The sequence below is a fragment of the Frankliniella occidentalis genome, unplaced genomic scaffold, assembly GCF_000697945.3.
Source record: "Frankliniella occidentalis isolate FOCC.00 unplaced genomic scaffold, Focc_3.1 Scaffold30, whole genome shotgun sequence".
In the NCBI taxonomy this organism is placed as follows: domain Eukaryota; kingdom Metazoa; phylum Arthropoda; class Insecta; order Thysanoptera; family Thripidae; genus Frankliniella; species Frankliniella occidentalis.
In genome coordinates this window covers 1,057,320-1,068,661 of record NW_026267160.1, presented here as the reverse complement: position 1 = coordinate 1,068,661, position 11,342 = coordinate 1,057,320, and the positions used below count along the sequence as shown (strand labels likewise).

Below are 11,342 nucleotides of genomic sequence, written 5' to 3'. Positions count from 1 at the left end.
TCCTGGAACAGATGGACACCATGCCCTGCTCACCTACTTTTTTTTTGTTGTCCGACTGGCCTTCTATCACCCAATTTTGTCAGGTGTTCCGGCCAGCCACTTACTCAGCAGCCGGTAGAGGGGGCGGGAGGGGGAACTCCCAAGCGTTACGCTGCTGGGTGGTGGTGGCGTGTGGCCAGCTCAGCTTGGAGTTTGGAGTGCGTTCGAGCGCGCGACGAAAACATGTGACTCTTTCGGACGTTAAGTCCCCCCCCCCCTTCCCTTCCTTTTCCGATGGGACGTATACGAGGCCAACGAAGGCCGCTCGGGACGCCCGCGGCGCCATGCCCGTCCCGTCCATGCACATGTGCGTCCTTGGCGTTATATCCCCAAGTCCCCGGCGAGAGAGAGAACCTCTTCATTTCGATCTGTCGCAAATTTGGAGTTAGCGCGCCGGTCCGGGTGGATAGAGCAGAGCAGCCCGCCAACCGACCTATGGTTTTTTGCTCACCCTGCTCAGTCTCGAGGCCGATCGCCAGACTCCGGAAGCGATTCCAGAAGAGGCCAATATAATGATCCTCCTGCGCCCCTCCCTGACGCGAGGGAACGTCGGGCGTCAAACACAATCTTGCCCGAGGCCTCCGTGTTTGGGTGGGCTTCCCTTTACACACAGCTGCTTGGCGGGCTGGCCTACCCGGCGTGAAGCAGGCGCCCTCATCGGCGTTGCCTCGACGGCTCGAAAAACTTTCTTGGTGGGGACACCTTTTGCTACCTTCACGTTGCTCCACGCAGGCCACTGTTTCTTTAAAATTCGTTTAACTTTCACCAATCTCCTGTTTAACCTGAAAACGTTGCGGGCTCCGCGCCTCCCCGTGGCTGCTGCTGACTTCACTCGCGACTCGAGCGCACGGTCGGAAGACCCGGAAGGAAGTCGGGCTGGTTGGCACGCCCGGGCACGCCCTCCCGAGGAGCTTGGCCGGCCAGTGGTACCTGGAGTGACCCGTACGGTGACTGGAGCTCGGGTCATGGGCGCGGGACAAGGTCGTGAGAGTGTGTTCTGCGACTGGTTCCGACGCTGGGCCTTGTCCTTCTCGCTCCTTGCTGTTGTTGTTGTCTGGCATAGGCTGGCGAGAACTGGTGCTGCTCGCTGGCTATCATACTCCATAGGTAGGCGTCCCCGTCCCCGGGCGTCGATTTGGGGCAAGCTCGGGCAAGCCTCACAATGCAAAGTCTGCGAAATGAAGGTTGCCGACCCCCCCTAGTTACAACGGTACCGGCGGTTTGGCCTTTGGAGCTTCTTTACTTATTCAGCAACAGGCGCGTTGGCGAAACTTGCCAGGCTAGCCTAGGGCACTGATTTGGAAAAAAAACAAACAAAAAAAACTTAAAAGCAGTTGTTACGAGCAGAGCGCGGGAGTTATTTCCGAATTTCCGTGAGCAGAGAGTCGTCACCACCACGGCTGAGATCTGCTCGTTCTACTGGTCGCACGTCACGACCGGCGCTGACAGTCGAGTGATGTCACCAACACATTCGTGTAGAAAGATTGGTAAAAAAAGATTGGTAAAAAGGTCAAAAGCATGAAGAGCAAAGTACCTTAAATATTTTGTAAGAGGCAATATATTTTGGTACAAATGACAGCAGAATGAAAGTACCACAATTTTCATGACGGGGAGATGTCAATGCCTACAAAAAGAGCATCATAATAATGACAATATATCACAACTGCCCGAAAACGTCAGAAGTATGATAAATTTACACATGAGAGCATGAATAGAACCCAGTGTTGAAAAATAAGTTTTGGTTTTGTAATGAAATTGCATACAGCACTTAGCACTTACACCATTTACATGACGAAATTTCCCACAAGTCCCAATCACAGCCACAATTATTTTCACATTTTCTTCAATTACAAGTCTACATGGTCCTATGTCCCCTCATTTCCAACAAAAAGTATAAAGCTCTATAATTTTAAAAAATAAGTTGTCACCATGTGTGTGAGTTCAGAACTGTGCTTAAATGTAAGAAACTATCTAATGATGCTTTTTGTTTAAAAAAATATTCAAGCAAGGTCGGCTACACAGCATTATAATAAACATAGTGGGTAGGTGAGAACTACCACTCACAATGCAGAGAGAAACCACATCAATGTTCATAAAAACTAATCCTACTGCATTAAATTTATACTATACAAGTAGAGTAATAGCAACTAGTTGCTGTTGGTATATTTTTGGGAGACAACCTGCTTGCCAAAAATCAAATTGCTGTTTTAATTTATTCAACAAATTAATTTTGAGTTAGCTTCAATAAGCACAATACCTATTAACAAAAATAATAGATAGGCCTACAATTGAAGAGGAAGCTGGCTTTTGTTGATTGTTAATCTCACAATCAAATCGAATTGACCTGACAAACTTACAATGTGGGACTTCACCAACCCATAATACTCACTTATAGGAAACAACTTGCAACACAGTACCTCTGCTTCATAATAAGACTGATATGACATCACAGATAAAGAAAAATTCTTTTTGATTACATGAAAAAAATTTAACTTATTTTTTCAGTAAAGAGAAGAGTACTTGGCAGCAACTCAAAAATATTATGTTTACTTGTAATGATAAATTACCGTAATATGTGAAACAGTAGAGGTCAAGTTGATAGTCTATTCAAAGATACGAAATAAGAATGCCTACAAAGAAAGTCGTCAACTCTTAAGTCTGATGTGAAACCAGTAACTGTGTAGCTGCAGTAGTATTTACTCCATAAGCTGGACAAGGTATTTGCCTACACACTTATACTTAAAATTTATCACAAAGAATGCTTCTATTTGCAGACAATATATTTCCTTTGGCACTAAGTAGGCAATACTCCATAAAGACACTTGGAAAATAACATCAATTGTTAGAGTTTTCTTATCTTACTTAAAAGTAATTTTGAAGTGATACAAATGAGTAAAATACTGGACAAAACAGATCATATTTTCCAATCAAATATGAAATTACTACTATATAACAAATGATCTTATAGAAAATGTTTCTGACAACTAAATCAAGAGAGGATTTAAGTGATGTGCTAATTTTCAAATCAATCTTTAGCTCTAACATCTGACCACACATTTGGGAAAGAGTAATGCTCACTGCTAAAACAATCGTCAAAATGGGTAAAATATTAAAAATATTAATGGATTCCTTTTCCAACGTCTCTGGCTGTAGATTTGGAATGTACTGATTATTCATGTGGTCTACAACATGAAAATTAAACATATGAGAGCTTGCTTTAGAAATCTCAATCCATTTTGTCATTAACTAAGTAGGTAGGGTTTTGGCTCAAACAACAAATAATACTAGCATGCACCCACACCAACCTTATGATAAGTCTTCATGAGAAGTCCTCAGACATAAATTAAGAAGACTCAAGTCAAGTGAGTGAAACATTTTCAGTTTCACAAGATGAGACCGGCTCATAGTTAAGCTTGATTAGTTTTTGAATCCAAGCTTTACAAAAATGGCAGCTCCTGGACGTTGGCTTGGTCACCTTTCCAGAAGCCGCTGTCGTCCCTAGGTGTTATTCTGCTTGTTGGAGCGCAGTCTAGCAAGACCAGACCTCTCTTCTTCTTCATCACTTGTGTAAGAGGACATTCCAGCGACAGCACCACAGCGTGAGGAAGTCGCCTGAATAAGTTCCTGATCTGGCCCAGCTCTATCTTCATACAAAAACAGATGTAAAGTTTCCTCAAATATTCTTGCCTCAGGGAACTCAACCTAAAAGAAGTCAAAACATTTCAAGATGTATTTATTCTCCAAATCATATATTAACAAATCCCAACAAAATTCTTAAATATGGACCACTCTTACCTTTGTGTGCTTTTTATCAGTGGCATACACAATGGATGTACAGCAAACCTCTGCAACTTTCTTGCCATGGCCATAGAAAGACCAACAGCATATCTCACTAGACCCAATAACATCTTTGATAAACATTAGTCTCATACTATATCTCAGAGAGAGCTTGTCAAATAATTCAATGTTTTTCAGAAGATTGTCATCAGAGGTGCTAAAATCATAAGAGTGAAGTGTTAATAATATTAAGTTTATTGATAGCAGCAGACATGCTTTGTAATTATGGAATGAAACAATTCTTACCTAGTGTATGAGTACTTATTATTATGTCTATTAATTAGAAGTTTTACAATTGGCTGAAATAGGAGAAAAACAAATATTAGTAACCTACTACTTAAGGGTGGGTGGTATACTCTGACAGTTCAGTATGATAAACAGAACAACTAGAAATTACTTGATTCATCATCTCATCTCACCTTGGTGGTGGAATTGATAAGAAGTTGCTCTTCTTTCTGCGATGTGATCAGAGCTACTCTACAGATGGGCTCCGCTTCTCTCTGTTTTTTCTGCAATGCACGCTCACAGCTTTCAGCAAGGTCTGATATACAATAATATTTTGCCTCGGCCAAGAGTTCAGCTGTTTCTTTCACAGATTCTGGGAGAGGAATACATCCATCACGAAGGAAATTTAGAATTGATCCAAAATGATTTCCGCATCTGTCGATGAGAATCCAGCCTGAAAAATATGGCATAAGTAAGAAAGTACAACTAAGAAAATTTCTTCAAAATAAAAACATTTAACATAATCGATAAAAAGATATAGTCAAACCTACCTTCAGAGTCAGTGAGGACTTCCATTCGACCACTGAACATGGCCCGCAACATAGTGTCATGTTTGGTTAGGGTCCCAATAGTTGTATAGTGTAGGGACCCACCAATGTTTAATTTGACATACTGAGATGGGCTCCCTCTCAAGACCCTTCCAACGCGATCACCCGACATTGTCGAGCAATCTAGAATACTTGGGTCCTCAATTTTAAGAGTTTTTAGGCCAAACTTCAGGAGAATATAGTCATGTATCCGATTTCAGCCGATGGAAAAGGTCTGATTCTCATGCAAACATAATCCTCAATAACAATATTTTCTACAAACAAAATGGAAACAGTATTTCATAAAAATTAAAAAGCACAGATATTTAACAGAAATTAAAGTTCTCGGTCGGTAGATAACATTTACACCCTGCATCACCTCAGTTTGCGTTTTCGGCCGTTAGCAGACGACGGTAGAAAACCTGAACCCTGAACCTCGTGGGATAGCACACAAATCCATTACTAGTGATTTTGGCAATATTTGTTTTCCAAATAATCTATCAAATTCACATTTTCAAAAATTGGGAGAAAACTATGTGATTGAACTGAACAAGTATTTCTTGTCTTACTCGTACAAAATTTTCGTCGTTAAGTTGGTAAAGCTTTTGGTACAGTACTGTTTTTGGGTGGGCTGAGGTTGGATGTGTTTATAGCTGCATTTTATTTTTATTCCGTTTAAGATTCTGATGAGAATATGTAGTTGACAAACGAGAGATGTAATTTAGTGTGAGACACGACTGAAAAAAAAATCTTTATGTGTAGGTATTTGGTGCTTTAACTTTTAATCATCATTTTCTTCTGCTCAAGAGGTTATGAATTTTGTTTGTTTATGGTGAGAAAAATTGGTTTTAGTTTTCATACCAAATAATGAATAATGCATGACAGTGTTACTTGTCCTTTGGTACATTCTCTTATCTACTTGTAGCTTTTAAACCTAAACCCCTCTTTGTCTACAGTTCATGTCCATCATTCAAATAATCGGTAACAAGAATGGATTCCAACGGCCCTAAGCAAATGTGTTGTGATCCCTGTGCCAAATATTTATCTTATTTGAAATGTATCGAAGGCAATGGCGTATATGTCTCTGGTATGTATAAACAAGTGGCAACTGTTAGTCTTCCTTTTTTTCTCCACAGTAGTTTAATAAGTTTGTCTTTGGATTTTTTTCATTTGCAGATATACCTTTTCGAGTGTCAGAGGAAGAACTCTACCATGAATTCAGTCGCTATGGTCAAATAGCAGATTTTTACTTTGCTGACAGCAAGACATATTGTCTTGTTAATTATGAAGAGAGGTATAATTATTGCATTCTATTTTCTGTTAGTCTGTTAAAAGAAAAATTCATGTTGAAATTTAATGCAAATCATGAAATTTTAATGCAGAAGAGCAGCAGATGACGTTCTCATGTATCCAGTGAGAATTTTTGGAAGAGAAGTAAGAATCAGACCACGATTCACATCTCCAGCTGGTAATATTGATTGTGTCGGCATAGGACATTATACTTCTGTAATAATTCTTGGTAAAATAATCCATTATTTTTCATCAATTTTTATCAAGTTATCTAAATTTTCAGATGAAGAAAAGAGAGCAGCACTGTCTCATGTCCCTGAGCAACATGACGAGATTTGGAAATCAATTCCACAAGATAGAGATTTTAAGGACCAAGTAAGAACAAGCTAAGCTTTGGCTTTTGCTTTAATATCTATCTAGGTTTTGAATTTCTTTTGTCTGATGTAACTATGAATTAGGTTGCAGAATTTCTTAAGGCAGTGCAACCAGACGATGATTCCTCTAGGAAGCCATATGAAGTGTGTAAAGACATTGAAAACGCTCTGAAACACCTGTCGGTAACTTACAAAATCATACCTTTTGGGTCATCTATAAATGGTCTTGCTTTGAAGGACTCTGATTTAGATATCTTTTATGGCAGAGGTAATCTAATGGTTGTAATAACCAAATATTCAGTTACTTGTTACAAAATATAACATTCATCCATCTACCATCTATCTATTTTGTTCCAGAGCCTCAATGCAGAGGTGCAGAAGTTCTTGATGTCTTTAGAAAAGTTAAAAATGTTTTAGAAAAGGTGAAGATTATAGAGTCAATGAGACCAATTCCAAATGCAAGAGTGCCCATCATCAAGTTCATCCATACGGCCACTGGACTTAATTGTGATCTTTCCTTTAAAAATGCAATGGGAGTACAAAACAGCAAGTTGCTCAGATTTATAGGTTCTTTGGATGAAAGAATTAAGCAGTTTTTCATTATTGTCAAATATTGGGCCAAACTTCATCATCTTACTGGAAGACGCCTTTCTAATTATGCGCTCACATTACTTATTATAAATTTTCTTCAGTCACTTAATGAACCTATACTTCCTCCTCTTCATGAATTGCAACATGCCGGAGTGGCCCCTATAAACATTGGTGATTGGAATACCAACTTTGATGACAGTATCACCAGATTGAGACCAATTTCAAATGATCTTCCAATTGAGGAACTTTTAAGTCGTTTCTTTGAAAGTGTAGTGCAAACAGATTTTGCAAATTATGTTGTGAGCCCATATCTTGGTTCCCTTATTCACAGGGATGTGTTTCATCAAATGGTTAAATTACCTAAAGAGTTGAAAAACTACATCTACCATTTGAATGTAGGGAGGTCACGCCTGTCGGTTTGTATTGTGTATTTCCAGCTCATTGCTGTACTCACATCTTGTAATCAAGCTCAAACTAATGTCTACTACTTCTTTACATTTTCAGATACAATCACCTCTTTGTATTCAGGATCCTTTTGAATTAAATCTGAATGTTTCAAAGAATGTTCCAATCCATGACTTTAAGTGTTTAAGAGAACATTGTGCAGTGGCATCACGGCTGAGCTTTACATCGCCTCCCCACTTATTTCTTTCAAAACTTCTCTCAACCTCCTACAAATATCCATCACGGAATGAAAATACAAAGGGATGGCTTCCCAATCCCATGCATGTTCGTCCACTGAAGGGATACATGACGTTTCATGTTCCTCGCCCTGATAATGTGACTGATGAGATTATATGGATGAATAATGTGACACAAAGGATAACTTTAATTTTCAAGAAAATACTAAAAATTCATGTGGACAATTCCACTTTGGTAAATATGCTCATCTTCCTCCTAAAATTACGTTATCAGGTTTTTCACACTTTCTCATGTTTAACTTATTTCTTCATCAGAAAAACGATACAAAACCAGGTGGTGACCAGAATCTAGAATGCAAGGGGTCACAAGTATTATGGTTAGAGAGGAATAAACTATGGGGTAAATGGCACTCCAAATTGTCTGCTGTTTCAGACAGTTCTGGGAGTGGTGGTAGTGGTGGAATTGAGGTAAGATTTGGAGTCAGTAAATTTTTAAAAAATCTTTTAAATCTGCATTATTGGCATATTCCTGACAGTTAATTTTATCGTACCTTTTCAGGTTGTGCTTGTTTCAGATGAAACTCAAAGTACCAGCTTAGAGATTCAGCCAGAAAAGAGGAAGCGTGAAGAAGAGGAATCAACAGAAAGTAACAAAAGGGTTAAACTAAGTAGTGATGAAAACCAACAAGGGTCAACACATGATGATTTAGATGTAATTGATCTTGGCAGTGAAGACACAGTAGTAACTAAAGAGGCAGCTTTATTTTCTAGAAGTCTTCATGATGAAATCAGCTTAACAAATGAAATGGTTTGTGAAGGCTATTAAGGTATTTATGCTCTTAATGACTTTTTTCACTATTTTTACTTGGGTTTTCTATCATCAATTTCTAGGTGAAAAAAGGACATGCTTTACCCGCTTCTCATGTCATACTGGATTTTACATGTAAGATTTGCAGAAGCAGCAGTAATATCCGAATTGAAATCTCTGACCACAGATCTCGTGTCAACTACTTTCCCTCTCTCTGTCTGTTTTTGGAAGACTTCCTAGGCAAGCATATTACTGAGGCAGAAAATCCATAGTTCTAGGGTTATATATGGTGCTGATGTATTACTAGTGTATGCCAATTGACTTATATTTATTTTTTGTTATCTTGACAAATTATTTTCCTATACTCAAATCATGTTTATTGTTGCAAGAAAAGTAAAATTTATATGTTAAGTGATAGTGATTTCAATATCTAGGGAAGTACATGAAGACACACCCATGTATAGATTTAAGTAATTTTTCTTTAATAAAATATAAAAATAACAATGTATATGTTTTGATAAAAAATATTGTAATATGGAACTCATTGTCTAGGAAACTATCCTTTGGCAGTAAGTTTCTTTCCACTTTCAGCAATCTGTAACATTTCTCCAATATTAACTATCTTCTCACGAGGTTTACCCAGTGCCTTACCACGTTTTGTTTCTTCCTGGTCAATTTTTTCCCAGCCATCAAAAGATACAGTTTGCACACCTGATAAAAAAGTAAAATAATCAGGGGAAAATTATTGCCAAGAACAATAAAATAAAAGCAAACTAAACGCAAGCAGCGCACCTCGGGCATCTAACTTGGAGAGTATAGCTCTAAGACCTGGCTTTTTCTCATTTAAATTGATGATGTCTTGTCGAATGTCATCAACAACATTAGCTCCAGTTTCAAATGCATTTGACATCGTTGATAGGATCACTCCTACAGGACCAGTGGATAACCATCCAGCACTGTAGACACCTAAAAAATTTTAGCACCACAAGTGTCAGCTAAGTATACATAAATCTCAAAGATAAATTTAAAAATATTGATGAAGGATGCTAGAGAGAAATTACCATGGTCTACTCGCCCCTTTGTATTGATAACCCTTCCTTTCTGTTTATCAAATGGGATTCCGGGATCAGCACAAACACTACGATACCCTATACTACGTAAAACCAGTCCAGACTTTATGGATTCTTTCACTCCAGTTGAAATAGCTGTTTGGTGTTCAAACTCCTCTCCTTGTAAAGTATTGAGATCAAATTCAACTCCTGTAACCTTAGAGTCACCCGTAAATGAGAGAGGACTCCGCAGAAATAACGGTCGAAATGTTTTAGAAGATGGTTTGGGATTTGTTTCTAAAGCGCTTTTCACAAGAAGTTCTGTCAGCCTTTTTCTTGGCCGAACCAAATCTGTAATATAGCATAAAATTATAGCATTGACTTCAAACACTTTAAGAGAAATTCTATGACATATTAAAAGTATACACACTTGGGATAAGTTCTGGAATTCCTTGAAAATGCTCTTTTTCAAATATTGATGAGCAATCCTTCAGATTTATCATTTCTCGTAGCTCTTTAATTGTAAATGCCACTTGCATCGGACCACGTCGACCAACTAAATACACAGTTTTGACCTTACTATCAGCCAACGTTGCTAAGGCATGTTCAGTTATGTCTGTTTTCTGAAAATAAAATTAATTGTTTTGATTTAGAAAATGTACATAATTATTTCTTAGTGCAAAACAATGATTTCAAAAGTCCATTACCCTCAATTCATCTAGGGGCGACAGAAGCATTCTTGCAGCATCTACTGCTACATTACCCTGGCCAAGGATGACAACATTTTCATCACTTAAATCAACATTCAGGTCTTTATCTCGGGGTAGTCCATTGTACCAACCAACAAATTCCCTTGCTGAAATTATGTTTTTTAAGTTTTCTCCAGGAATTCCAAATGTTTTATCTTCCTCAGCTCCATACGTCTAGATTTAAAAAAACAAACAGATTATAACTTACATTATTTTTACTTAGCATCATATCAGAGCGGGTTGCATACCAAAATTACAGCATGGTAGGCTTCTTTTAGTTCTTGAAGACTCAAATCTATACCAAAGTTTACATTCCCAGCAAATCTAACTTGAGGAGACTTTGCTGTCTTGGTAAAAGTATTTATTACATTTTTTACCTCAGGGTGATCAGGAGCAACCCCGAAACGTACCAAACCAAATGGTACAGGAAGACGTTCAAGAATATCAATTTCACATTCAGGAAAAGTCTGAAAATACAAAGTTGTAGATTTTTTTTGCAGCTATTGACAGGTTCCTTTCATTTTCATTTTTACAAGAAATATTGCAAACTCAGTAGGTGTACCTTGATGATATGCTGAGCAGTGTAAAAGGCAGCAGGACCCCCACCAACAATACAAAGTTTTGCTACTTGACTTTGAGTAGAGGAGGTCATAAAAGTTCTGACACTTCTCTGTATTGAGAGACTACAATATCGGATCATTTTAAAAGTAGGGTGACGCTTAATCTTTAACAATACTATGCTTGAAAAATGGGTTATTTAACTAAATGTATGCAGATCGAAGCAGCAGCAACTCCGGGATGCGGGAAATAGACATCCAAGTCAACGTTATCTACCATAAGATAATTATCTGCACTTGAGCGATAGAAAAGTAATCACTCTAGAATCTGATGAAGCCGTATACCAAAGTGACAACAAAATGTCATTTTGATGTCACAACATCACCTTGACAGAAAAGAGGTCAGAAGTCGAGTCGTCACACTGATGTCAAGGGATAGTATTTTGATGGCTGAATGACATTATTTTATTTCTCTGTGTATATTGAATAGGGTTCCAAATCAGTAATTGGCGCATAGAATCGCCTCCGAGGTATGTCACTTTAAAACGTGCGCTAAGTCAAAAGTCAAGAGTGGACCCATAGGGGAGTCAAAGCA

The 11,342-nt window shown here is 38.4% G+C and overlaps 3 protein-coding genes across 5 annotated transcripts; 1 reads left to right on the top strand and 2 right to left on the bottom strand.

The window, feature by feature from the left end:
- Positions 1-1,579: 1,579 nt before the first annotated feature.
- Positions 1,580-5,074, bottom strand: LOC113208231 (BTB/POZ domain-containing adapter for CUL3-mediated RhoA degradation protein 3). Of its 2 annotated transcripts, XM_052265757.1 has the most exons (6): positions 5,056-5,074; positions 4,653-4,963; positions 4,296-4,555; positions 4,123-4,175; positions 3,835-4,033; positions 1,580-3,741 (listed from the first exon to the last, which is right to left on the bottom strand). In XM_052265757.1, the coding sequence occupies exons 2-6, from the start codon at positions 4,819-4,821 to the stop codon at positions 3,538-3,540; spliced, it is 885 nt and encodes a 294-aa protein (XP_052121717.1). In that variant the 5' UTR covers positions 4,822-4,963; positions 5,056-5,074; the 3' UTR covers positions 1,580-3,537. The 2 variants fall into 2 exon arrangements, with proteins under 2 accessions (XP_052121717.1, XP_026280928.1); XM_026425143.2 differs by having other exon boundaries at positions 4,653-5,061.
- A 230-nt stretch (positions 5,075-5,304) lies between these two features.
- Positions 5,305-8,900, top strand: LOC113208227 (poly(A) RNA polymerase, mitochondrial-like). 2 transcript variants are annotated; one of them, XM_026425138.2, is made up of 11 exons: positions 5,305-5,446; positions 5,645-5,775; positions 5,865-5,982; positions 6,071-6,156; positions 6,262-6,353; positions 6,437-6,620; positions 6,710-7,359; positions 7,448-7,819; positions 7,900-8,052; positions 8,144-8,392; positions 8,476-8,900. In XM_026425138.2, exons 2-11 carry the CDS (start codon positions 5,679-5,681, stop codon positions 8,662-8,664), a joined length of 2,190 nt encoding a protein of 729 aa, XP_026280923.1. In that variant the 5' UTR covers positions 5,305-5,446; positions 5,645-5,678; the 3' UTR covers positions 8,665-8,900. The 2 variants fall into 2 exon arrangements, with proteins under 2 accessions (XP_026280923.1, XP_026280921.1); XM_026425136.2 differs by having other exon boundaries at positions 5,309-5,520.
- On the bottom strand, positions 8,852-11,312 carry LOC113208229 (NADPH:adrenodoxin oxidoreductase, mitochondrial). The gene is made up of 7 exons (XM_026425141.2): positions 10,753-11,312; positions 10,439-10,657; positions 10,149-10,364; positions 9,872-10,064; positions 9,454-9,792; positions 9,185-9,358; positions 8,852-9,103 (listed from the first exon to the last, which is right to left on the bottom strand). Exons 1-7 carry the CDS (start codon positions 10,888-10,890, stop codon positions 8,949-8,951), a joined length of 1,434 nt encoding a protein of 477 aa, XP_026280926.1. The 5' UTR covers positions 10,891-11,312; the 3' UTR covers positions 8,852-8,948.
- Positions 11,313-11,342: the final 30 nt, after the last annotated feature.